Source organism: Lontra canadensis, unplaced genomic scaffold (genome assembly GCF_010015895.1).
Source record: "Lontra canadensis isolate GAN:19392208 unplaced genomic scaffold, GSC_riverotter_1.0 scaffold25, whole genome shotgun sequence".
In the NCBI taxonomy this organism is placed as follows: Eukaryota; Metazoa; Chordata; class Mammalia; order Carnivora; family Mustelidae; genus Lontra; species Lontra canadensis.
In genome coordinates, this window is record NW_022631019.1 from 13,969,047 (window position 1) to 13,995,807 (window position 26,761).

General features: G+C 51.5%; 1 protein-coding gene across 1 annotated transcript; it reads right to left on the reverse strand.

Moving 5' to 3' along the window:
- Positions 1-8,151: 8,151 nt before the first annotated feature.
- LOC116871379 (group IIE secretory phospholipase A2-like) lies at positions 8,152-11,441 on the reverse strand. Its single transcript, XM_032864059.1, has 4 exons — positions 11,402-11,441; positions 10,511-10,649; positions 10,241-10,347; positions 8,152-8,383 (listed from the first exon to the last, which is right to left on the reverse strand). Exons 1-4 carry the CDS (start codon positions 11,439-11,441, stop codon positions 8,241-8,243), a joined length of 429 nt encoding a protein of 142 aa, XP_032719950.1. The 3' UTR covers positions 8,152-8,240.
- Positions 11,442-26,761: the final 15,320 nt, after the last annotated feature.

Consider the following 26,761-nt stretch of genomic DNA (forward strand, 5'->3'; position numbering starts at 1 on the left):
TTTTCTAAAGGTCAAAATAAATAAAATTTTAGTGGCAAGAGCTTTGTACTAGAGAGGTAGATGTATTAAAGCAACCTAGAACCACACCTTTTAAATAACATAGTTGCCATCAGGAGGTGTTCGAGAGAACGCGTATGCACATGTAATTTTCCGTAGCGCGCACATATGGTTTCTGGAGCAGAGCCTGCTTGAGGGATGGTGGCAGAAAGCAAGATCTTCAATATCAGCGGAGGTGGTTGTCTGTATTTTCTTTTATAAGCTCTGAAAACACTTCCAAACCTGTTTTGATCCCGAGGGCTTGTGAAGTGGGGTCTCCCTTGCGGGGTGGCTCTAGTGGGCCTCACGGGAACCTTCGAGTTGGTCATCGGTAGCGCCCTGCCTCCTCTGCCTGGCATTTACAATGTGAAATGACACGGTCCTGGGCGAGGGAGGCCGTGCGACGTCGGGGAGAGCCGCTCACTCGTTAAGTAGGTCAGCATCGAGGGACTTCGGCGCTGAACTGTCCTCCTGGTGAGTCCCTGTCGTCAGTGTGCAGTTTCTCTCATTCTGAGAAGCTTCAGACTCTGCCCGGGTTTTACTGGGTCTGCGTAGGATGCTGTCAGTTTACCTCCGTGAAATGGTCCGCTCGAACGTGCAGTCGGTTACCGGAAACTGGGATTTCTAGTCCACGCTGACTAACGGTCTCCCTGAGTCAAAGGAAGAAAATGGAGCGCTTGGTCTCCGTGGGTCACATCTGGGGCCGTCGCTGACTCCCATTTTGGGCAGACACGTGGCTCTTCACCTCTTTACCTCTTTACCTCAAGGCTCGGTCTGTCTGTAGCAAACGTCTAGATTCAGAGTCTGCTGCTGTTCTCCTGTTTTCAGTCTTCGCGCTCCACCTCCGCGTTCAGAGCAGGCGTGGCTGAGACTCTGGGGCCTTCCGACAGTTGTTAGGAGGTCATTGAATAATGGCACATTTTTACGACCCGCGTTTTCCTGACTCTAAAGCAGATTGTGTTTTTCCGCTGACACTGAAGCGAAGGTCTTCTAGATGACGTGTTTAGGGAAATCTGCTGCCATATACTAGAGGGAGAATGAGTAACTGGAATGAGGCGGAGGGGGTGACCTCACCCCCCACCCCCCGTCACAGGGCCCGGCCCCCGGGGAATTGATGGGCCTGCGGGCTGCCTCGCTCTGCTCAGGCCCCAGGTGATGCTCCTGGTGACCTCAGGCTCTTAGCCATGTCTTCTAAGCTTACTAGTCTCTCTCTGCTAGTTAGGGGTGCTTTGTAGCTTGGTTAAAATGGTTAGCGTCCTTGCAGAGTTACCGGAGAAGGGGCTGCGGTCGTGAAGAACGTTTCTGTAAAGCACGAACTTCTGCGCGGTGGCTCGGTTTCCAGCAGGGCAGCCCCGTGTTCCAGAATGGCTGCTACTCCCTGTGCCTGTCGTCAGGTGGGCGACCATCCCCGGACGAAGCATGTGAGGGCTGCCCCTACCCCTGCGCACGTCCGCAGCCAGCAGGCCCCCGTGGCCAGCCGTCCGGGACAGTCACTGGGGCTCAGTCAGAAACCTCAGCCTGTGGTTTGAACCCCTGGCACGTCCCTTGACCAAAACTTGAAGAACACTATTGTGGGGCTGTCCCCCATGTTCCCACCCTCATTGTTCATTTTCCACGGCAGGAGGGCCCTCGGCCTCCCCAGCCACCCTTCCAGCAAGCTCCAGGACCACCGAGCTCAATGAGAAGATGGAAGGAGCCGGGAGTTAGACTCAAGCCCTGCGTGTTCCTCTTGCTGGCACAGAGGTGTCAGAGGGCGTGAACCCCCGGGAAAGAGCACAGGTGTGTCTTTGGGGAACACGGGCCTTCGTAGGCTCGGGAACCATCTCTTTTTTCTAATTGCACTATACTTGTCCTCGCTTCAGTCTGGAGATACTGAAGACCTCCATGGGGTCACAATCCTTAGACTTAGCAAGTCTTGCCTTATCTCTAGAGCTCGACGGGGAGAAATGTGACCATTGTCTGATGTCCATAGTTCATTTCCTCTTGGTGGTTTCTTTTCACAGATTGTGTTCATCTGAACCATTTTATTTTTATTTACCAAAGTACTGTACTTGGCTATTTGCAGTGTTTTCAAAACCAAATGTTTCTTTTTTGTGTGTTTTAATCTTCCATACTTGGTGCAATAGAAGCTGCAAAGATGTGCCACTTTATCTATGAAATGGAATTTTGTATACCAATAAATTCTAGTTTAAAGACAAAGCTTCGCGTTGTTTTCGCCAGCGGAACCACCGTTTGAGTGCGTGAGACTGGGAGAGCATGCCAGCAAGTGGCCTTTTTAGAGGCCTTGGCATGGAAGAGGGAGGGCACGGTCATTTGGGTTCTCACCAGGCTTGGAGGAGCTGATTGAGCTTCGGTACAGGTGGGTGCCACCACCGCGCTTGATGGCAGAGCCGCCCTGAAGGACGGGGCGCTGACGGTGGGTGGATACCTAGGAATATCTCTGAGAATTTGGAGTTGTCTAAATACGGAACAGCTTCTGTTGGCTGCCACTCTAGAGCTCTAAGGGTTGGTTTGACCCATGCTAGGAGGAGGCCAAGCCCACCAGACACGTGGGCAGCTGTGACTGGAGCACAGACACCTGGAGATGTCCTCAGCAGAGGACAGGGCAGGGAGAAAGGCAGCTGCAGAAAACCAGTAGGGAAGTCTCCAGGGGTCACAGGGGCCAACCCACACGAAGGTTCTGGCCAATCACGTGGTCAAGGCCGGTGCAATCTCATTGGGCCTTGCCACATCCTGGGAATTTTGGCCTCGAGACTCCCACTCTTTCTAATTTTGTACTCAAATTGGCTCCACAGTACCTTGATGCCAGAAGGTATCCAGTAGCACCCCGCATGAAAGGAAATGTGGCTACTGGCACAGACGTTTGTTTCCCCATGGTCACTATCCTTGAGTGATTTTCGCCTCCGTCCGTGATTGAGAGACCTCTGGGCACACATTCCTGAGTCTGTGAGGCCTGGGGTCCGGATCCTATCAACCCAACTGAGGATCTTTCTGAAAGCTCCTACTAGAATCAAAGTGATGTCCCGATTCAGGTGCTCCCTCAGCTGGATACCATCCCTGGCCTCCATCCCAGCCGGCAGTGATTCACTGGAGACCAAGGGGCCACCTGCTAGCTCAGGCGGGGGTCCAGGGGCTTCCTGCCAGGGCCCAGGTGACCCGTGAGGTCCTGTCTACGAGGTGGGCTGAGCCTGTGAGGTTAAAATGTTCTCGGGCCAAGTAGGGAATGATCAGAGTATAGGAAGTTTGCTGTTTACATTTTCCTCCAGGCTATACAGCAGTGCTCACTCAGGGTGAATGACAGTAGGATGCCAAAGACTGAAATACCACAAGGGGGACAGTGGCTGATAGGTGTCCCTTTTCGGTAACTTCATGGTTGCCTAGGAGAAAGCTGGTTTGGAAACCCAGGTTTAAAGTTTGTTATTTACCAGTCGCCCCGCGAGCCTTTACACGTGCCCCAATGCTCAGAAGGCGGAGATGTGCCTTGAGATACGATAAAAATTGGTCATAGGATGCTCTGCGCCAATGTGGGTTTTGGCTAGGCTGCTGGACAACGTGTGCACTTGGATCACAGTGACTCAGCGATTGAGAACTTGTTTGTTCGTAAGGGGCCGGGACCAATCTTGCCGCTTCATAGGTACCGGCTTGGCAGAAGGAAAACTTCCCTCCCTGGAGAAACTTGTCTGAACCTCCCTATGGCAGAGCGACTTCGGTACCTCAAGGTCCTCCCACTTTTATTCAATTTTTTCACCCATCCAAGCATCCAAGAATCCATCCTGCGTTTACTGGACCTGTATGGTCCAGCGGTTCTTACTTCTGGGCATAGAATCAGGCACGGACCCTGTCCTCCAAGTTTCCAGGAGTGAAAGGGGACTTACACACAATGTGAAAGGAGATCCTATACTAGGAGGACCGTGAACTCAGAGGGAAATCGAGGCTTGGCAGAGGAAGCGACATTTGGCCTGGGCCGAAACGGGAGAGAGGGAGACCCTACAGGGGGTTATCGCATGTTCTGAGGACAGAGTTTATTAAGGATATACAGTTTGGGGAAAGACCGGGCACTTTTTGTTGTTGTTAAGATTTTATTTATTTATTAGAGAGAGAGAATGAGCAGGAGAAGGAGCAGAGGCAGAGGGAGAAGCAGAGCCCCCGCTGAGCGGGGAGCCCAATGTGAGACTCGATCCTGGCACTGCAGGATCACGACCTGAGCCAAAGGCAGACACTGGGTGACTGAGCCACCCAGGCATCCAGACTGGGCACGTCTTCAAACATGTGTCCTGTGGCTTTTGCTACCGAAAGAGCAAGGCTGTGCTTGCCGCGCGACTCCCCGAGATGAGGCGGACTTCGCCCATCCTAACTGTTCAGTGGTGTTGGGAGTTGACCCCTGGGTGCATTTTGACTTTGGAGCTCTGCACAGGTCGCAGCCCTCTGGGAACGGAGCTGCGCACGCTCTCTCTGGCCAGGTGTTTCCTCTGTTGGACCTCCGCTCGGGGCACTGACAGTGAATGATTTTCAGATGTCTCTGCTTAAGATCAATGAGCACTCAGAGTAGTGAGCTCCAGGGCTCTTCGAATAAATGAGCATAGGATTTACCCTGTGCCTGCTGCCACTTCCCTAAAATAATTCCGATTATCATGTGTCCGTGAATTCAACCGAACAGATACTTATCTAGCGTGTACTGTGATGGGTGCGGTAGGGGAGGCAAAAATACCTAGAGCGGCTCGGCCGGGATGGAGCTTCTGGAATGCTCCACGCACTCTGAACACATTGTCTCACTTAAACCTTTCAACCCCTCTGTGAGCCTGGTGATTCCATCCCCATTTTACACAAGAGGAAGACGTAACAGGCCCACGATCACAGACGGCCAGCAGGATTTGAATCTAGAGCAGTCTACCTCCACCGCATAGGAACCCCAGACAAGGACCCCGATGATGGGGCGTAAGTGGACCAGGAAAGGTGCCAACACATTGCCTGGCATTTCAGAGGAGGGTGAAATCTCCAGCTGGAAAAGCATCACAGAGAAGGTGGCATCTGAGATATGCCTCAAGTGTGCAGATTTTCACATGTGAACAGGGAAGCTTCCAGGCTGAAGACAGCTCTGTACAGAGGTGTGAAGGCTGAAAGGCGGTGGGTGGGGGCAGGTTCTGGGACTGTTCATGATGATGGTGCGCTATAAAGAACTGTATATACGGCTGGATCACCGAGGCTGGAAAATTAGATGATGCCACGTCTGAACGCCACGGGTTGGTGGACAGTGGGAGCTACTGATGGTTCTGGGGCAGAGGAAGGAGAGACATGATGGAAATCAAACTGGGGGAAGAGGAAGCCAGCCTCGGATGGTGACCGGCTGGAAGAAGGAGGTCCTGCTGGTCTAGTCTTGCTCTAGGAAAGCACTAGTGTAGAATAAGGTGTCTGTCTGCAGGTTGGCCACATCTGATATGTCTCTATCTCTGGCATTCAGCGAAGGACCAGCCATGTCGCCAGTGCACACATGTACACACTTACCAGAGGTTCAAATCTCCAGCAGGGACACCACGAAGAATCCCAAAGAAGCAGATGGAGGTCTGGTGAAATCCTAATCGGAAACTCCAATCTGCTCTGATTTCTCATCACTTACTCAGCAAGTTACTTGATCAAGCATTTAGTGAATAGCTTGTGTTAGGGTTAAGTGGAACAAAGCAAATCAATCCAAATCGTGTCATCAGAATTGGAGAGGCCATTTATGAAGAACATTCAGGTAACAGGGTCCTGCCCCCAGCCTTGAGGTAGCCCCCAGGCCTCATGCGTTCCTTCGTTCATTCAGTGAATTACTAAACACAAAGCACTTAGAACAGTGCTTTAATAAACAACATTTAGAAGTGCCAAGACTTGTTAAAGTGTCAGATCATTACGGCTGTCATTCATTCACAGAACACGAGCGCTTATTATGTGCTAGGCACTGTTCTACACTTTCATAAACGCTAACTCATTCAAACCTTGCCACAACCAGCCCGCCTTGTTCCAGTGGGCCCCGTGTCCGGGTGTTTTGGGTTTTAATGGCCACACAAGTCACTCGGGGTAAGGCGGTGTCTTGTTAACCTACAGGTTTTGCCTCCGTGGGCCTGGGGTCAGGTCTGAGATCCTGCATTTCTGACAAGCTCCCGGAGGATGCTGTTGCTGGTGTCCACGGGCTGCACAGAGCCGCAGGTCGGGAACAGAGGCACCGTGGCTAACTGGCTGAGCAGAGAGGTCTTGACCTGGAAACTGTGTGACCTCAAGTTCAGGGATTTTTTTGTCATTGCTGCAAGTGTGCACCTGGCGATGAATGTGTGTACCACAGACACGTAGACGGAGTCCAGACCCATTGATTCATTCCGCGAACGGTTACGGATCACTGGGAAAATGGACCGCACGGGTCTAGTTCGTAAGTTCCAGTTTTCACTCTGCCGGATGGCTGCACACCTGTTGGATGAGCCGGGGGCTGTCCCGTTGCTGCCTCACACCCATCGCGCCCAGAGCGTAACCTCTCTCCATCTCCCCATGCCAGCTCCCTCTGCCCGTGTGCCTTGCTTATGCAGTGACATCTAGCATTCTAAGATGTCTGTAAGGGCTTTGTGGTTTTTCTCAGCATATTATTGATGATGCCGAGGGACCCATTTCACCCTCCCAGAAGCTACTTTGTCCCCTGATGAAGGGAAATCCGGTATGAGCTGCATTTAGGTTTCCTCCTTGTAGCGGAAACCAAGTGGACACCAGAAGGCGCCTCAGGACCACTCTTCCCAACACACGCGCTCGCTTGCCTCCCCAGTCCCAGTGTTGCTCTTAAGACCTGATCGTCCTGTGACTCCTTGCAGGGGACCAGCATCATTCAAAGTGGCAAAGTGCGCTCACCACCTCCCCGCCCTTTGTTTTTGCTAACACAGAACATCTTCACCTTTCAAAGTTTATGACGATCATCCCTCTGATGTTTTCTCTCTCTTTCCTGCCCTCAAAGTCCAGAAAGTTGCACACACGCCATGAAAACGACAAACGGCATGAACATTTATTGCGTGTCTGCTGTGAGCTCTGTCCCTTCTGTGTAATACCTTGTCCCACGCTTGTCTCATTGAATGGGCTCCTCCCAGTCCTGGCAGGCTTTATCACCATACTGTAGAGAGTAGAGATAATTCTGGCCATAGTGAGGAGTAGACTTTGCTGACGTACCTTGCTTCCAGGGTTGGCCGCATCCCACCTTGGGGGAACCCTTCAGTGCCTTAAAATCTTTGTGGCTCCAGAGTTAGATGCTGGAGGCTGACATCTTTCCTCCCCCCGCCTCCCCCATATCAGAAGCCTGACCCGGCCTGGGCACGCTCTCAGCAGATCTTCTCTGGGCACTCTGGGCTCTCCAAGATGACAACCAGAGGGTTACGTTGACATGGCCATATGTGGCCATGCAGGGTGTCACTGGATGATACCAACGTGTGAAGAAACAGAGGCATGCTGGCTGGGAGTGAAGACATCCCTGCAGATAGATCGTCCCCTCTCTGTCCCCTGGCCGCCTTTCGGTCAAAGGAGGGGTTTGGATGATTCTGGAGCTTTTTTTTCACACTTAGCCATTCTGCTAATCGGAGGGATTTGAGGCCTGCTGACATGGTGGGGACAATATTTTTAGGTTGGTATTTTTCATGCTTCTCACATGACACCATATGGCCAGATCTATTCCTTCTGGATATCGCCATTACTGTCTTGCATAAGGTTGTAGAATGTTAGAAAAAGAGAATCACAAAAACTTACTATAAGGGGAAATGGAAAGGACAGAATGTTAGAATTACCCGTGGAGGTCACCGTGTCCCATTGGTTCCTGCCGCATTCCCAGTGCTTAGCACATTGCTGGCACAGGGTAGAGACTCGGAAGAAAAAAAAAGTGAATGAAAGAAACTGTAGACTAATGAAATCCTATAATGATAGAATCTGGGGATCAGAGAATATTAGAATCATAGGACATTATTCACTTAGGAGAGGGAACGGGGATCTCAGGGCTGAGTTATAGAATCTTCTGGGTGCTAGAGGGTCCCTTGACTCTTCCTAGGAGGACCAGAAATGGTCCAGGCCACAGTCTGGGAGCTCTCGGGGGCGGGGGTGGGGGGGTGGGTGTGAGAAAGGACTTTCTGGAGGGAGGGCCTTTGGTGTCAGTGCTGCCCAGGCCGGGGCCGCTGGAGGCGAGGCCCAGTGCAGAGGTGGGCCTGGCCCTAGCAGGGTGGTGTGGGGCCGCTGCACAGTGTGTTGGGATAGCGCACGAAGTTGCGGTTGTAGGTGCCCAGGTTCTGGCGGAAGCAGAGGGCGGCAGTCCGGTCACACTCGCAGGTCTGACGCTGGCAGACGGTTCGGCCGGCTGATGGGACAAGGTGAGTCAGGGACCCTAGGGCTTGAGCCTCCCGCTCTCTGAGGTCTGCGTTCTCTGTCCCATTCTGCTGGGAGCCCACAGCCGTGGGGGCGTTTTGGATGTGGGGGGGCAGGGCCCGGGGGGTGTCTGGGGAGACTCCCAGGACACTGGGAAGCTGGGGGACATCTGTCCTAGCTGTTCTGCCTTCCTCTCCCATGCCCATGCACCACCCACCCCCGCCCTGGCCCTCTGGCCAGCCGTGTGGGTCTCTAATGCACCTGCTCCAGCCCCAGGACAGATTTCTAGACAACCCCTTCCCTGTGGGAGCCATGGCTGGTGCTGGAGGGCAGCCAGCGAGCTGACAGGGGAGCAAGAAATGACAACGACTCAGTCCCAGGTGGCCTTTGCGTCCCGGAGCAGCCTGGGCCCAGACTGGAGCCTGTTGGCACTGAAGCTCGGGGCTTGCTCGGGCCCTGGGGCTGTCTCCATTCGAGGGGACAGAGCCTGATTTTCTGGCATTTGTCTTCAGGCCCCCTCTCTATGTGTGTGCTCACACCTGGCCTGGGTAGAGCCGGCTTCGGTTCTCTAAACAGCGGGGTCCCAGGGCCTCCCCTTCTCTCCACGGCCTCTGTTGGCCCTCGGCAGCTCTGGCTCCTCCCTGTTCCCATGAATACATCTCACAGAAATGTCCAGGGCTCCTCTTTTTCCCCTCAAAGGTCAGCCTCCACTTCCCACCAGGGTTCTGCCCACATCTGCTATTCCAGCAAAATTCAGGGGTTTATCGGCTGCATGGGTTCTTTTGGGTGGTTCTTGCTGGGAGCTAGATTAAGCTGGGAAAGGGAGTGTGACTGGCTCCATTTTATAGATGAGGAAACAGGCTTTTGAGAGGTCACATCTCTTGCCCAAAGTCACCCAGTGGGGGAGAAAGTGAAGCCCTGATCCTCTGACCCTGTCCTCCTGACACTTCTCCTCAATCATGCCCTCAGTGCCATTCCAGACAGGTGACTCGTTCCTACCTTGCATAACCCTTCTGTGATGGAGAGCTCACTATCTGTCAAAGCTGCCTTGCTGTGTAGACAGATGGCTGTGGGAGCAAGAGACTGAGCTAAATCTGCCTCCAGTGGTTCTGGTACTGGCTCTGCCCACCCTGCCCCCAGGACAGACCTTAGAGATCTGAGCTGTCTTCTTTGACTCTCCACCCCCTCACGCAGCCCCGCCCTCCCTCTAGGCGGCTCTGGCTTTGCAGCGGGGAGGCTTGATGCTTGGATCTGGGCTCCCTCCACACTGCCACCTGGTCTGGGAGGCTTCCATGGGGCTGGGGACCAGAGGAAAACTAATCCTCAAGTGGGCATTGGATCTGGCAAAGCTGAGCAAATAGGTCCAGCCTGAGAGCCCCACCGGGGGAGTCAGCCTTCAACAATGGGGTCTGCTGTCCCAAATCGTAGCTCTAGCTCGGTCTGGGACTGTGCCCTCGAGGCTCTGTCCTGGAGACATTGCTCTGAAACTTGCTGCCCAGGCCCTGGAGAGGGTGTGTGGGTATAGCTCCCCTGGGCCTGGCTCAGCTCCGCCTCCTTTGTGCCTCCTTCCCAGGCTGGAGCTGGGGGTTCTCTGGTGTGGAGAAGGCCTGGAGCCAGGGCAGGAGCCCACAGGTCCTGGGATCTTTAGACTGGATACCAGTCAGGCGGGGGGTAGCCCAGTCTTTCTCTACAATGCCCTGATGGTGGAAGACCCAGCCCACCCATCCCTCTAGCCCAGGGTCCGGCCCTGACGAGGAAGCAGGGGCCGCCATCAGGAGGGGGCTCCTGTCTGAAGCTGCCCTCCCCCATCCAACCTGGGTTCTGGGGCGTTCCAGAGTTGTTCGCTTACCACAGAAGATGTTGTTCCTGCTGGCAGAGAAGAGATACCTTTCCAGCTTGGGTTCACAGCCCATCTTCTCCAGGCGCCCGTAGCAGCAGTCATGGGCATGGCAGCACCTGGAAGGGTCACGGTCAGTCTAGAGGGGCCCAGGAGCCAAGCTGGGGTGGACCAGGGGCTGCCGGGGGGCCCAGGGCTCCAAGGAAAGGTCAGCCTCCACTTGCAGGGTGTCCCAGCTTCTCCCCACCCCCGGGAGGTCCCCCGGTAGGGCCATCTGCTCACCAGTCCGTCTGGTCCACGGGCCAGTGGGAGCCCCCAACACCGCAGTAGCAGCCGTAGTCATTGTACTGCAGCGCTGGCTTCCCTGTCATCCTCTCGATCATCACCCCAAACTGGACCAGGTTCCCGCTGGCCAGGGCCACTGTGGAGATGGAGGGCAGAGGCGGGCAGACCCATCAGGGCCCTGCCCTCTGCAGCCAGCTTCCCTCACATCCCCTTAAATCTGAGTCAGACACCTCCAGATTGTCCAGCCCACCTCACCACGCACCTTGCTCCCAACAATGACGCCATCCGGTAATGATATCTCCACACTGTCCATCCCACCTCGATCCCTAGGGCTCACCCCACTGTGACAACGCACCCAGGGCTCCTCACGCCCTCCTCCCTCATCTCCAGACTACCACCCACTCATCCTCCTGCTTGTCCCCCACTGTGCCCCCAAATGTCTCCCAGTGGGTCCTGATCATTTCCCCAGGTTTCAGAGCATTCTGTCCCCACCAAGTCCCATTAGATGCCACTGGATTGGCTTCATGACCACCTGGGCTTTCCCGAATGCCTCCAGATCCTGCTGATACAGCAGCAGGGGTTTGTCCATCCAGGCAGGCTGGAGCCCCAAATGGAAGCTCATGGGGAAGATGTGAAGCGCAGGGGGCAGGAACCTCGTCTGTGTTACCGTGGGTCCCCACCAGCCCCTTTCCTGTGCCCTCCTAGGTCGCCCGGGCTGCATTCCCTCCCCCTACCCGTCCCTTCTTCCCTGGCCTGTGCTGCTTCAAGGCACAACTGGCCTAGAGTTGACCCCCCACAACTTCCCTAGAGCCTGGTTCCAGGACCTCCGGGGAGTTCTCGGTTCCCAGCTGGGGAGGAGGAAGAGAGAAGGTCACATAGGTCACTTACCCAGGAGGCAGAGGAAGGTCAGAAGAGGGGGAGGCTTCATCCCAAGGGGAGGGGAGGTGAGCAGGGGGCAGAGGAGCTGGGCTGCGAGAGAAGGAAGTGAGCGGGGTGCTTCTGATCTCAGGGCACCTCCCCAATTAGTTAAATACTGGGTCCTGTCCACTCCCCATCATTAACCCCCGAATGCACAGTGATGCAACTATACTTCCAGGTCTTTGGTCAATTCCCCAGGGGAGGGGCCAGTCGGGGGCCTATGGACTTGGTTCCCAAGGGGTTTTGGGGAGCAGTCTGTGGCTCTCTCTTTTCCCTGCCTCTGCCTTCACCTACCCCTTTCCAAAAACCATGGTGCTAGCTCTCACCGGCTGGGCTGTGAGCTAGGGGCTGTACCAAAGGCTTCTCATTCGTGGCATCTTTTTCTCACCCCCATTTTACTGATGCAGCAACTGAGGCCCAGAGAAGCTGAGAAACTGATGTCCACATGGCCAAGTCTGTCCTGTTTCCATGCCGTTAGCTACTGCAGCAAGCCCTCTGCTCCCTGTCCCCTGCTCCATGTCCCCTGCTCCGTGTTACCCAGTAGGAGAGTGCTGAGTGTAGCTTGACCAGGAGGCAGGACCCTGGGGACCTGGAGGGCCATTTGTCCAAGATCGAATAGGCCAGAGGCTGGGAGCTCAGCCAGCTGAGCTTAGGGATTTTTCTTCATTGTTCTTTCCTGGGCAGGCTCCTGCTTGTTTGACAAGCAGTGAAAATGCTCCCAGATGTGACTTCTGTCTCCCTAGATCCCCAGGCAGTGGTGTAGTGTGTAGCCATAGAAATAGACTCTGTCTGAGTCAGCTGGAAAACCCACATTCCAGCATGGACTGGAAACTTCCATCCTTTTGATGTTATCTTAGGGAATGGGTTGGGGAGACAGTACCCCCTGGCCCAGCTTGTCTCCCAGCATGAGCTGCCGTCCCCATGGTTAGGTCAGAACACAGAGGCCAGGCTTCAGAGCTTGGCTAGAGGTCCGGAGGGGCCGGGGGATGGGAAGGAGGGTCCAGCTCTGTTGTGCTAGGAGATTGCAAAGTCCCACCAGTCACGGGTGCACCGTGGCCTCCTGGGCTGGTTGCTGCCCACACCCCTGAGTCCACGGCGGCAGAAGGGGAAGCAAGATGCCCCCTGTCCTGGCCTGGGATTCCTCGTGCCCTGCCCTCCCTGTTCCTGGTCTGGAGTGGGGGTAACTTGACCAGCGATTTCCGTCAGCGCAGCACCTGGGAGCTGCCTGATCTTCAGCCTCGTGGTCCTGCTTCCATCACTTAGGCAGGTCTTTTGCCTTGCTCGTCTCCTTAGTCTTCCTGTCTGTATTATGGGGACAGAAGGCATCCCAGCTTGCCTCCTTCCTGGCAGGATGGGAAGCTCAAGTGCCACCAGGCAGCTTGCCCCCTCTGAAGCCCCTTGCTGTGGCCAGGATGGTGCCAAAAACTCTTCTTAGGCAAGATCTCAAGGAGGCTTCAAAGAGCCCCATGATGCTGCTGCTCCTATCATCCCCACTTTACAGAGAGGTAAACTGAGTCCACGGTGAGCCAGAATATGGGCCCAGACAGTTTAAAGGGCCTACCTCGTGCTTCTAGTAAGGCTGGTGCCTAGCACGTATGGTAGTTTTAAGGGCTTCCAAAATGCATGAATTTCTTTAAAATCAGAATGACTATAACACAGCCTAGATTATATTTGCCTTCCTACCAATGTGGTCATACATATGCTTTTCACTTTTTTTTTTTTCTACTTTAATGGAGGAAAATGCCTTTGGAGGAAAGTTGCCATGTGAGACTGACCCTAGGCAGAAGGCCAGCCGCTCAGGAGCTGGTTTGGTGCAGAGTCTGGGTCTCACGCCTGCAGACGGGAAGGACTTCCCGACAAGATCCGTGACACTGTGGTTGGGGGGTGCAGGTCAGGGGTCCAGGCCCGGGGCGGGTGCCACCTGCGGAGGGGAAGAGACATCTGGGTGATGGGATCTTGGCCAACGATTTGGGATTAAAAGATTTTAATGCAAGGTAAGGCTGGGTGAACACTGGCCGAACTGGGGTTCAGGCTTGCCTTGCACCCCTCCCATTTCCTGCTCCCGATCCTCTGGGAACTCACCACCCCCCACCCCATGAGACTAGGGGGTGGGGAAGGGCCAGGGAGGTGCATGCACCTGGCCAGGATCACCCAGCAGCTGTGAGTCATGGGCTCTAAAGAGGGGGCTCCCCGTGGCTCACCACTGCCTTTTGATTTTAACAAGGGCTCCTCCTGGCAGCCCCTGGCTCCTGGCCTGGGTCATCAGAGCCCAAACAGTGAGTCATTGAGGAGCTAAGTCTAAACAACTGAAAAGGAGCTTTGATTCCTGGGAGGTTTGGCCCCTAGCCCTTCCTGCAGCAGCGTAAGGGTGTTTCCCAGGAAGGGCCGAGTTTCTGAGGCAGTTCCTTGGGTGAGCCATTTTGACTCCTGGCCTGGCCAGGATGGGGCCCCTGCCAGCTCTTCCCATGTGTGCCTGGAGCAGAAAATCAAGGACTGGGGTAGGGGGTGGGTCGCAGAGCCAGGCGGAGAAATCTAGGTGGGCTTGCAGGCAGAGGTGTCTGCGGCTGAGGTTCTGGGGAGGACTCAGATGTGGAGGAGAGTTTCAGGATTCGGGACATGTGGTTGGTTTTATAGTTTTCACACAGTGACACCATGTGGTTGAAAGGGCCAGGGTCTCTGCACCCACAGGATTAGAACTGGAGTGTGTGCTCTGCCCTGTAGGGGCTGTGTGACCTTGGCTGGGCCTGTCACCTCTCTGAGCCTAGCTTCGTCATCCATAATAGGGGGATCATTGGCCCTACCTTGCAGAGTTTGGGACTGGACGGAAAGGAAATGAAGGGTGTAGAGTTCTCTGCGGGATGCCGCGCCCACAGGAGGCACCCACAGATGTTGGGTTCCTCCTTCCTTTCCTCCTTACCTGGCCACAGGGGAGACGGTCACTGTCCCAGGAGCTCCGAGCACCTACCCCTGCTGGGGTGGAGCACAGGTGGCTAGGCCAGGGCTCCCAGCCCTCGGATAGGATGATGGTCCCCGCTTGAAAGATTTTAACTTCCTTGATGGAGGGTGGTCAGGGGGAGGTGAGTAGAAGGAACAGAGCCCAGTCTCAAAGCAGTCTTCTTTCTTGTGGTGTAAGTGAGTTCCTTGTAGCTTAGAAGCTGTCACCACCACCACCATCACCGTCATCATCTCACCATCTCCTAAGCTCCAGATGCGCTGCGGGCACCAGACTGAAGGCTTGATCTCATCACTTCTGTGGCTTCCCTCAGAGTCTGGTGACTCCTGCAGATGTCTCCCAGCGGAGTGGGGGGAACCGGATTCCTGAAAGGACTTGTAGCCTCTTTAGTCAGTCACCTCCACGGGGGACTTCCTATGTGCTGGGCAGACACCAAAGAGCCACACACTGTGATTCTGGCCCTCGTGTTGCTCACAGTCCAGCAGGGAGACAGACATTAGTAATTATACACTGAAGAGAAACTTACAAATAGGCATAAGTGGTTTGACAGGATGTTCCATGGGCCTATGGGAGCATTTATGGGGGTGTCTGATCCAGGCAGGGGGCCAGTGAGGACTCCCCTGAGGAAAAAATTGTTTAGCAGGAGTCTCAAGAATTTAATCAGGTGAAGAGGAAGGCAGAGAGAGTTTAGATAGGGAGACAGCCTGTGCAAAGCTCCTGTGGTCTGAGGGACATGCATCCAGGAAGGGCTGAGAGGCGGCAGAGGTGGTGTGCTGTGCTACTTACTGGTGGGCGGGCCTCAAAGGGCATGATTCACTGGGAAGCTGACCCCAGGAACTTGACCTCCTGTTCACCCCACGGTATGCCTTTTGCTTAAGCCTGAGGGGCAGGTGGTCTAGAGCTTGAAGAATGCTGGAGAGGACCCCGGAGTCCCCTATGAAGATGAGGCCCCTCTCAGAAGGAGATCTGTGGTCTTTTCATCCCAATGGGGAGACACCGTGGGCACCCGAAGTCCAGGGAGACTAGTCCCCTCCGCTGGGAACAGGTTTTGTACAGTTGTCATCACACAGCTGGGTTCTCCCATTTGTGATGGAGAGGAAAGAACAAGACTCCTCGGCGTGGGCCTGCTGTCATCTTTTATAAGGTCGCCAACGTCCTTGTAAAATGGTACAGCTGTGCCTTGTTGGTCTTCGTCCAGGGAACAACGCAACGCCAATGAAGTGTTTTATACCAGGAGGTGTCCTGCTCATAGCTGCGTTTGGACAGGATGGCGCTGGCCGCGGAGGGATCCAACAGGAGGGACCCCAGCCGGGAAGAGAAGCCCAGTTCGCGGGTATGGCCAGCTCCAGGATGGTGTGGGCTGCAGGTATCGGTTGACAGAGGGGCTGTGCTGGGACAGACCAGGTGGGTAGTGGCATCTGAGAGATGGTGGGAGTGTAGGGGGCTACCACCCTGTTCATTGGGACTTCATGGATGTGGGGGTCATGGGGGAGGGACAGGAAACAGCAGACCCTTGTCCCATGAAAGTTCTACTGCCCGAGGCTGATCCAAGGAGGTAGAGGGAGCAGGGAGGCCTAGGGGAGTAGGGATGCCCCCAGAGGTGCAGGCAGGTGTCTGGTGCGGCACAAGCATTTTGCTGGGTTGCCTGTGTCTCTGAGCGCCTGGATGTTGGGGGATATGTAGACCCCCCACCCGCTGTGGGGGACCCCTTTTCTCCTGAGTGCACTAGTGTCCCAATTGAGAGGATATTCTGGGCTCTAGGGTCAGGCTGCCTGACTTTACCATTGGCTGACCAGATACTCTTGGGCAAACAACCTCACTTCCAATGATTTCAGTTTCTCCACCTGTACAATGGGGATAATAATGGCACCCGTTCCTGATATGGTTGGGAGTTAATCCAACAGGACCTGCTAAGTGTCTAGAAGAGAAACCTGTTAGGAGCCGTCATACTAGTTAACACAGATTAACTAGCGGGCCTCCCCTGTAAAACCCCTTCCTGTTTGGAGCCCCCTCCCCATCCTTTCTTTCCCAGAAGCCTCCAGAACCTGTTCTGGGTAGTGGTGGTGGGGCTCACCCCTTAGACTTTAAAGTTTAGGGGGTCTGGGGCAAGAGTACATGTGAGGATCCCCATGTCGTATGTCTAAATATTTAAAAGTTATAATCAAGCTGCCAAGGTGGGAAATAAAATATGTTCTATCCTTCTATCTGAATATGCTTTCCTAACAACAGGTTAAAGAATATATGGAAAGTCACAGTTCTTACATGAATCAAGTCAGGCATGTCCAAGTCACTCAAGTTTAATTATTATTGTATGTGTCTGGGTGTTTTGTTGATGGGCTTGTCATGTTTGAATCACTTATAGAATATAGACAAACATATTTCATAAATGATTGTACCTTTTTCTTGCTTTCATTTCAGCAAAATCTCCAATTACATTATAATCAAATACATTATAATCAAATTTTTACGTAGTTTTTGCTCCTCTGACCATAATGATCAAAAGGATTTTTAAAATGTAACTGTAGGGGCGCCTGGGTGGCTCAGTGGGTTAAGCCGCTGCCTTCGGCTCAGGTCATGATCCCAGGGTCCTGGGATCGAGCCCCACATCGGGCTCTCTGCTCGGCAGGGAGCCTGCTTCCTCCTCTCTCTCTGTCTGCCTCTCTGCCTACTTGTGATCTCTGTCTGTCAAATAAATAAATAAAATCTTTAAAAAAAAAAATAAAAAAAAAATAAAATGTAACTGTATTCAAAGTGAATACAATTCGCTTTGAATACAATATTCAAATAAAATTGTAATACAATATTAAATACAGACTTATTTATTTATATAATTTATTTATACAATATTAAATACAAATATTAAGTTCCAATTTAATACAATATCAAATACAAATTTCAATACAATATTCAAAACAAAAAAATTCTTTGTTTCATAAAAAAACAAAGTAAATCTAAAGAAAATCTAAGGAGAAAAATTCAAAATATTTTGTTGCTTGCAAAAAGGTCTTCTAAAATACTCTGAACTCTCTATTACAATTAATAGGCAAAATATAAATTATAGGCAATGAATATAAAAAATTTTAAATGATTTGAATAAAGCTGGCTCTTTGGAAGCATTTTTGTTGAATCACATCTTGCCAAATATATATTTTTTAAAGATTTTATTTATTTGAAAGAAAGAGAATGAGAGAGAGCACAAGAGATGGGAGGGGCAGAGGGAGAAGCAGACCCCCCAACCAAGCAGGGAGCCGGATGTGGAACTCGATCCCAGGACTCCAGGATCATGACCTGAGCCAAAGGCAGTCGCTTAACCACTGAGCCACCCAAATACTTTTTAAAAAATGAGACTATTAGCCATTCAGGCGTTTGGTGTCACGCAGCTGCCAATGAAAGACACTGCTCTCACCACACAGTGTTTGCATCAACCTGCCTGATATACATTTCCCAGTGACAGGCATTGTTTGATAAAGCCCAGGGGTCCTCAGTGACCCTGTGAAACTGGGGCCCACAAGTGCCTCGACACCGTGAACTGGAAATGACCATGCCCAAGAAAATGGGTATTTGGAACAGGTGGGAAGTGCTATTTGCTAGGCAAGATCTGGTGTGTCTTCCAGAGGAAGGCTCTGATGAGGTCATGCGTCCCGGAGCGCCCACTGCCCACCCATGGTCCCCAACAAGCACGTGACCACGAGGCAGCAGCCACGGCTCACAGCCTTCTGAGATTTCCATGCGGGTGCCTTTTGTTGCCAGGACATGGGGCAGGAGATGCCAGGGAGTGGTTCACCAGGCTAAACAGTGTTAATTATGAGAACAGAGGAGAAAATTGCAAACGAGGAGCCAAGAGGCCAGGAACGGCGCTGACCTAGAGCTGGGTGCTGGCAGGGGCCAGAGGCACTCAAGGGCCTCCCAACAAATTTGGTGTGTGTGCGTGTGTGTGTACGTGCATCTGTGTGTATGCATATGTGTGCATGTGTGTGTCTGTGCGTGCTTGTGTGTGCATCTGTGTGAAGTGTGGGTCCTCTGGAGCACGGGAGCCACGGTGGGCCTGGTGTAGTGATGCCCCCATCCTTTCAGCACCTCCTGTGTGTTCTAGGGACTTTACATTTAACCTTCACCCCAACGCTGTGAAGTGGGCATTGTTGTTGCTGTTTTACAGATGGCAAGACTTAGGCTCAGAGCCCTGCCAAGGAAGGAACCAGCCAAGGCCACAGACTGCCCAGTTCCCGGGATGGCTCCCAAACCGGTCTCCTGCTGTTGCTCCATGCTGCCTCTCAGTGGTGAGTTTAGGAACAGGCCTGCCGTCCTTGCTCACTCAGGTGCCCTCGGTAGGGGGTCCTGGAAGCTGGTGTCTAGTTCCGTGGAGGCACTGAAGCTGACTTCGGTGGCCTCGTCTGACCATTTGCACTTTGGTTTTCCACCACCCTGCTGCTTTGCCCTCCCTCGAGCTACCCAGGTACCCAGAACCCAATCCTTAGGGTTTCTTTGGCTCCTGATCTGGATTCCTTGAAACTGAGAACTTCTTCCTCTGATTGAGATCCAGCGTCTGACATCCCCAGGGTCCCAGTGCTCCGGCGTGCTACTCCTCAGAACCTAAGGGGCCCGAGACAGAGGCTAGAGGAAAGAATTCCAAACAAGGAGGTGAGAGCTCAGGCTTCGGGCTCTGCCACTAACCCCTGAACCAAATCCAAGTCGATTCAGTAACCTGGTGGGGCAGAGAAAATCCAGGAGGACCCCTGCTGGGGCTGGGCAATTCTGGAGGTATTTTCTCCAAGCCCCAGAGTCTGACTGCCAAGGACATGAAGCTTTCTGTCGGAAGTCGCTGTAAGAGGCGTGTGTGATATCCAGAAGTCCGGGCACGGAGGATCTCGGAGGCTGGGGTGCCTCCCCGGCAGCCAGAACCCAAAGCAAACAATTGGATTTCCTTACAGAGAAATGCTGGCGTTAGGAAGATAGCCTGGCAAGGTCAAATGCAAGGACAAAGAGCACATCTCAGAAACAAAGCTTAGAGGCTCTAGGGAGGCTCCCAGCAGAAATAAGGGAGCTGCCAGAAGTCAGAGAAACTGCCAGGGCAGCAGCGAACGGACGCCCCAGGGTCGCCTGGAGCTCCCCAAGTAGGTGCAAATTAATGGTCACCAAGTCCCCGCGACAAGAGAAAAGAATCCAACACCTTCCACTTGGCCACCGTGTAGGGCCCTCACACGTGTCGACCGCGGAGAGGAACAGGTCCCACCGCGGACTCCGGCGCACAGATGAGCAAATGCGCGGGCCGCCCCTGCAGCAGGCTGGTGGAGAGCGCCAAGGAGCCGTGGAGGACCGAGGGGACGATTCCCTCTTCCTGCACGGAGAGGAGCTGTCACCTGAACTGGGCCTTGAAGAGCGAACTGGGTTCAGCGGATGGAAGCCCCGAGGAGGGAAACGCAGTGCGAGCGGTGGCTACAGACCCCCAGGGGCTCAGGAGTCCTGTGGACGTCTTTGCTTTTTCCTGCCCGGAACCCTTCCTCCCCTCGGATACCCCCATCCCAATTTCCGCCTCAAATTCTAGGTGGTCCTGGTGGAGCTGCCAATCACAGTGAGGCCCCACCCTCAAGGGGAGGTGCATGGCCCAAACCGACCAATCAGACAGGAACTCCGCTTCCTCCGCGGAACCAGGCCCTAGCTTGGGGCAGATGGACAGAGCCATTCTGCCCTTAATGTCTTAAAAAAAAAAAAAAAAAAAAAAAAAAGTGTGGGGTAGGGGAAGTAGAGGCAGAGAGAGAGGGAAAGAATCTCAGACTCGTGCTGAGTTGACCTGGGGCTCCATCCCACAACACTGGGATCATGACCCGAGCCTGAGTCTGATGTTCAGCTGACTGAGCCACCCAGGTGCCCCTGTCCTTAGTGTCCTAAAGACACTAACGTGGTCTCGCTGGTGATTTCTTGCCTTCTGTCTTTCCCAAGGCCTGCTGGATCAGCTTTCCCTCCTATTTCACGAGACACCCAACTTCCTTTAACCCAATTCTTTTTTGGCTTTGGCTGGGCAGAAGCTTCTACGGTTGGCAAAGATATTTAAGTGATACCAGGAAGAAGGTTGTAGGCCTCAGGCCCGGAGGGGAGAGGTTGGAACTAGGCAGAGGTGGGACCCGGATCCGACATTGGAGGACTGGGTGGTTGCTGACATAGAACAATTTAAAGCGGATGAAGAATGGGGAGGCCTCATGATGGGATGGTTGCTTTGACAAAATAAGGGTAATTAAAGAGGGAGATATTATCATACCTGGCACCGCCTTACACAATCCATGTCAGGTTTCTTTTTGTTTATTTTTTCTGTTCTTCCCGAAGAGAATGTGGGTTCCTTGAAGACAAACGCTTTGTCGTGAGCACAGCTCTATCTCCAGCCCTAGAACAATGCCTGGCACCCAGTAGGCGTGTCAGCATTCGATGGGCAAATGCACGTGGGAATAAACATCCAGCTCCAGTTGAGGATTTCCAGAGCAAGAAGCAAAGGGTTATCCCAGGAAGAATCCAAGGGATTTGCTAATTCATGTTATCCAAAATCTGGGGAGAAATCGTGAGCATAGATGTTGGGGCTCCTCTATCAAGAATGAAATGTTGGGTCAGGCTGGACATATGACTATGGGTGCCCTGGCCATGGTTCTGCAATTCAGGGTGAGAATTTGGGCAGCCCTCTGAGTCTAATACTGCCCAGGTTGGCAAGCTCAAATACTGGTATATGCTACACAGCATGGAAAGCCAGATTCATTGTCTTGATGCGCGGGGAGTAGACAGGAATTTCTGATTGTTCTCTATCCCGTTCTCCCTGGCTTTTCTCTCACTCATCACCCCAGTGAACCTCCTAGGGTCCAGATTTCTCTTCCGTCACTCTCACTTTGAGAACCTGATTGGGGGGGGGGTGTCATAATTTTAAGAAAGCTTATCCTGGGCTTTTCTTTCTTGACCAGAGATGTTGGTGGAAGGGCTGCAGCTGAAATTATTTCAGAGGCGTTGAGGGATGGCCAGGGATGCACAGCCAGGAGGCAGCGGGCAATCACCAGGACAAATGAGTGGGGTCATCATGACGGGTAGTCAGTGGGTGAGGTGACGAGATCTCAGAGCATGGGTGGGGCCAGTGACCCTCTGAGTTTCGTTTGGTTTGTGTGATTGACACATCTGAATGAGCCAAATGAAATCCCCTAGAGTCCAGGAGCCTGTCAGAAGAGAGTCAGACTGGCATTGAATTTCTATCAGACACGCTGTCATTCATTGTAGGACTTCCTTTTAGTATCTTTCTGAGTTTGATGCACTGTTTTTTTGACTTTATATCTTTGTCTTAGCTTACCTTCTTATTTTGTTGGAATACATTCTCAGATAATTTTCTGGGAAAAAGAAGCAAACATCTGAATCTTCCCAAAATATCATGGCTCCCTTATACTTTTTCTGGATGGAGAAATCCAGCCCAGGGGTTGACAGACTAGGGCCCATGGACCTTGTGCCCAGTTCTTGTTCTTTTGTAGACAAACTGTATATTTCCCCCTCTTTCATGGAAGCTTTTAGGATCCCTGCTTTGTCTTTATTGTTCTAAAAGCTTACAGTGATGGGGTTGGGCATAAGTGTTTTTTCCCACCTGAGTGGTTAGCACTCAGTGGGGTCATTCAGTCTGAGGACTGTTATTCTTCAGTTTTGGGGAATACTCATGTTTCTTTGAGAATTCCTGTTGCTCTGTTTTCTCTTTTTGGATTTCCTTAAAGTTGACTGTTGGACTTCTTGGACTGATCCTCTGAGTCTGTTATCTTTCCTGTAATATTTTCTTTTTTACAGTCTTTTTGTTCTACTTTCTGAGAAATACCTTGACTTTATCTTCCAACCCTTTCTTGATTTAAAGAATTCCAGCTATCATATATAGAGAAAAGTCCTCTGATTTTTTGCTTGGAGTTTAGTGGTGGTGGTACGGTAGGGCATGGGGAGAATGGCTTCCCAGGCACTAGGCTTTCTGTGTGTGTGTGTGTGTGTGTGTGTGTGTGTGTGTGTGTATGGTGTAGTGAGCAATTCGTGTCAATACCTCTGTCCATCTTGTTGGTAGTAACCATTTTTTTTTTCCTTGAAAAACCATCACTCTGCTCCATAGTATGGGATCCTGCAGGGTTTTGTCATGGGGCCCTGCACTTGCCACAGGGGTCGGCTTGTGACCCATGATGTCCAAACACTAGTTTCGTTTCTCCTAACTGTGGGGAAATTTCCAGGTGTAAGCACCCAAATGGTACCACTCAGAACATTTCATTAGATTTTGATTACAAGTCTTCTTTTTCTCTGGAGCCTTGGCTATAAGGACCATACAAGTCTGGAACTGCCTGTGACCACCTTTCTTACCTACCTGGAAGCAGCTGCCTGTAGAAGGAAGCTAATGGGCTATCGGAGGCAGAGAGGGATTCCCAGAGACAGAGACCCTTGGATCCACCATTGTTTGACTTCCACTCTGAACCTTCAAATCATGTGACCCAGTAAATTCTCTTTGTGACTTAGGCTCGCTTGACTTGGGTCTGCCATTTGAAACTGATAAAGGATACAGATTCATCTGGGAAATCTAGTCTACTCATAATCAGGAGACCCCTGGGTGGTATATGGAGGTAAGCCTGAACACCAGGTGCTGTGGATGGAAACCTCAGCAAAGATCCTTGGGCCCAGCCTTGGCTCATAGAGGGTATAGCCCCCACCTTTCAAACAGACTGATTGACCACCAGGAAGTGCAGCCATAGTGTACCAACCTGGGCAAGGTGAGCCAAATTGATCTGTTTTAGACATTCTTTATACTTGAGTGTCGTGGAAGAAATTATCCTGATGACTCCCCCTTCTATCCGATCATTTTCATCGTCCTCATCATGTTTCCCACCTGCCCCTGTGGGAGATACCAACAGCCAAGCTCAGGCCCATCCCTGTCTCATTTTTCCTCACCAAGGACTAAAACAGCTTTGAGTCTTTTCCTACCCAGAGTTACCTTGTTATACTTTGACGTTAGGCAGAGAACATTTTCAGATCTAGATCTGAAATAATTCGTTAATCACACCCTTTGCCTAGGTAATGGAGCAAAGGTGATCTGAGAACAGATGAAAGCAGACAAGGGACTTCAAACATTAGCTAAAAGCTAGCAGTGAAAAATACAAGGAGAAATCAATCAGCAAATCAGACAACATGGCATATGATCTATAAGATGGAAATGTCAGACTTCCGGTGTGTGGGAGCGGATCTGTTCTGGGTGGTCTAACCCAGAGAACCAGGCTCTATGTCACATCTGGAAGGAGTTGAAGAATTACCTAATTCATAAGTAACATGGACCAAGGGGCATAGTGAAAACAGTCACAATCATTCATGAGACAAATGTTTACTGAGCATCTCTTATGTGCAAGCTTTCCCTGGGTGCAAAAAGGAATCAAATAGGTAAACTGTCTTCCAAGTTTGTTGTCCCAAAGAGGAGATAAGCAGGTGTAGAAATAACTTTAACTCTCAGTAGAAGCTGATAAACAGCTTAGGAGAGGTTTAGGACAGGTGGAGATGTCATTCTTTTTTTTTTTTTTTTAAGATTTGTATTTACTTATTTATTTGACAGAGAGAGAGAGAGAGAGAGAGAGAGCGAGAGCGCACAAGCAGGGGGAGGGGTAGAGGGAGAGGGAGAAGCAGACACCTGGCTGAGTGACATGGGGTTTGATCCCAGGACCCTGGGATCACAACCTGAGCTGAAGGCAGATGCTTAACTGACTGAGCCACCCAGGCGCCCCTAGAAATGTAATTCTGTAGTATTTGTGTTAAAATGTTAAAAAAGATAAGATGGTCTTCTGGAATGGGTTAACAAAAGAAAGTTTAAGGCCCGCTGCAACATCCACCTAACATGGGAAGGGGAAAACATATTACTTAATGACTGCAAATCCCAAATTGGATGTTGGCTAGGAATTTAAGAAATGTGTAAGGAGGAGAGCTGCGGGGAGGAACACGTGAGGGACATCTGTGACAAGCTGCTGCTCGCCTATAGCTGAAGCTTTGGGGGACAGTCCTAGCAGAAATGGTCGGGTTCCTGGGAGGGACTTAGCGGGAGCATGGGCCGTGCAGGCCTTGGGGTATAGACTACTTCAACTTGACTTCGAATCAGAAGAGGCCAGCCCTAGCACAGTGCAAGGGATAGCAGGGGTCTTTAGCAGATGTCCCAGGGCTGTGGGAGCTTTGGGGAACCTGGGCAGCTGAGTCATGATTCCTTTAAGAGGGGGTTGGATCGGGGAGAGAGGCTTCCCCAGGCAAGTCCTGCAGAGGCTGGGGCAGAAGGACGACTGGCTGCCTTTCCTGTCTCTTCAGTCAGGCCCACAGGCCAGGACTTTAGCTTCGGCAAAATTCGAGTGTTTTTATACAGCAGTGCTTCTCGTACTGTAACTTGCATATGAATCACCTGGGGATCATGTTCAAATGTGGATTCTGATTCACTTAGTCTGGGTTGGACCATGCTTTGGGCATCCAGGTAGGTCCCACCCAGACCTTGGAATCAGGATCTGCATGGTAACAAGATTGCCTGTGATTTGGGGGCATGTTAAATTTGGAGAAGTGCCACTTTAGGGCACGAGGCTTTTAGCTTTTAGCATTTAAGTCCTGTCTGCTTGGTGTAGATGGACTGCCCAAATTCCTTTCCATTTGCGTTGTTTCAGAGCCAAGGGACAGAATGGTATAGAGGACTGCTCTCAACCAAGGGGGCTCTGGGCTCCCAGGGGTTATTTGACAATGTCTGGAGATGAATTTGAGAGTCACGACTGGCAGGAAGCTACTGGGATCCAGCAGGGCCAGGCCAGGCCAGCTGCTAACCATCCCATGATGCCCATGACGGCCCCACAGTTGAGAATGATCCCGCACCAACTGTTGATAGTGCTGAGGTTGAAAAACCCTCCTGCGGAGGGACCAGCCTTGTATCTCGATGGCTTGTCCAATGTGGTCAGTCCCAGGGAAGTCTCAAGTTAGCTTTTATTATTTCCAATTTATTAATTACAGAAGTCAGATCATGGCCAAACACTGGATTCACTGATGGACAGAGGGTAGGTTCTATAACAGAAAATAATGAGAAAGGAGCAGGCACCCTTATTATAAACATAACACACCACCCACTTGTACTGAGTATAGAAATGATGCAACTATTCCGGGATACAGGAAATTTTTAAGAATCAGAATTATTTAAGAAGTTACCTCATTGTTTTTTTTTTTTTTTTTAATCTCAATAAGAGCAGTAGGAGAAGGGAAACAAAATAAAAACAGGCAGGTGAATTTGGGGGAGAGCTTTCCTTCGAATTATGGTTCTTAGCAGCAGCAGCAGCACTGGGAACCTGCTAGAAATGCAAAATCTTAGGCTGGAAATGCTGGGAACCTGCTGGAAATGCAAAATCTTAGGCCCCAAACCAAACCTTCTGAACTAGAAACTCTAGGGCCAGGGCCCTGGAACTCATTTTTAGAAGTTTTTCAGGTAATTCTGCTGCTCACGCTGGTTGGAGAACCACTGCCTTGGGAGAAAGGCTGAGATACCAGGGAACCAGCTAGAAAGGTAGAAACACTGGGGAAGTTGAGATCTGCCGCTGAGACTGAGCCAATGAGGAGTTGGGGAAGACACATTTTGAACCATAATTTCCTTGGATTTTAGCATGCAAGGCAAAATTATACTCTTTTTAATCTAATATGCTTTGATGTTGGTTCTTCTTTGATCTTACCTGAAGTGGTCAACAGAAGATTTGTACACAACTGGGGTCAAGAAAATGCTCCCTGTCAAACAATTGTCAATTGTCATTGATTTTTTTGTCATTGCGTCTGGATGGTATTAATGCATCAAGTCTGGATGCATTAACATGAGTGAGAAATGTGCATTTTAGAATAAATGTATTATGGTAATTTTCAGACCTCACTTTCTTCCTGGAGGTTTGACTAACAGAAGAGGGTTCATTTCAATGGAGGAATTTGTCATTAGAGTATGGTTCTGATGTCATCTGAACTCTTTGTCGAACCTAATAGGCTGTGTTGGACAATGAGGCTGAACATGAAATGGGAAACAGAATGTGGAATATATTTTCAGCTTTGGGTTCAAGGTGGTGTATCAGAACTAGGTTCAGCTGTAACAACAGAAACCCCAGATAATGATGGCTTAAACAAGATGGAAGTTTATTTCCCTCTCGCAGAAAAGAAGTCTGGAAGTAGAGGCTCTTGAGTGTAAAAACGAGTTCATAAGCACTGAGGACTGGGTGTCCTCCCTCTTGCTGCTCTGCTGTACTAAATGTAGGACCTCATGGTTCAATATGGTTGCTTGAGTGCCACCTATTGTGTTCACATTCCACTTAGGGAGAAGGATGAGGGCCAACCTCAGGGGAACTCTGGTCAAATAAAGGAGGATG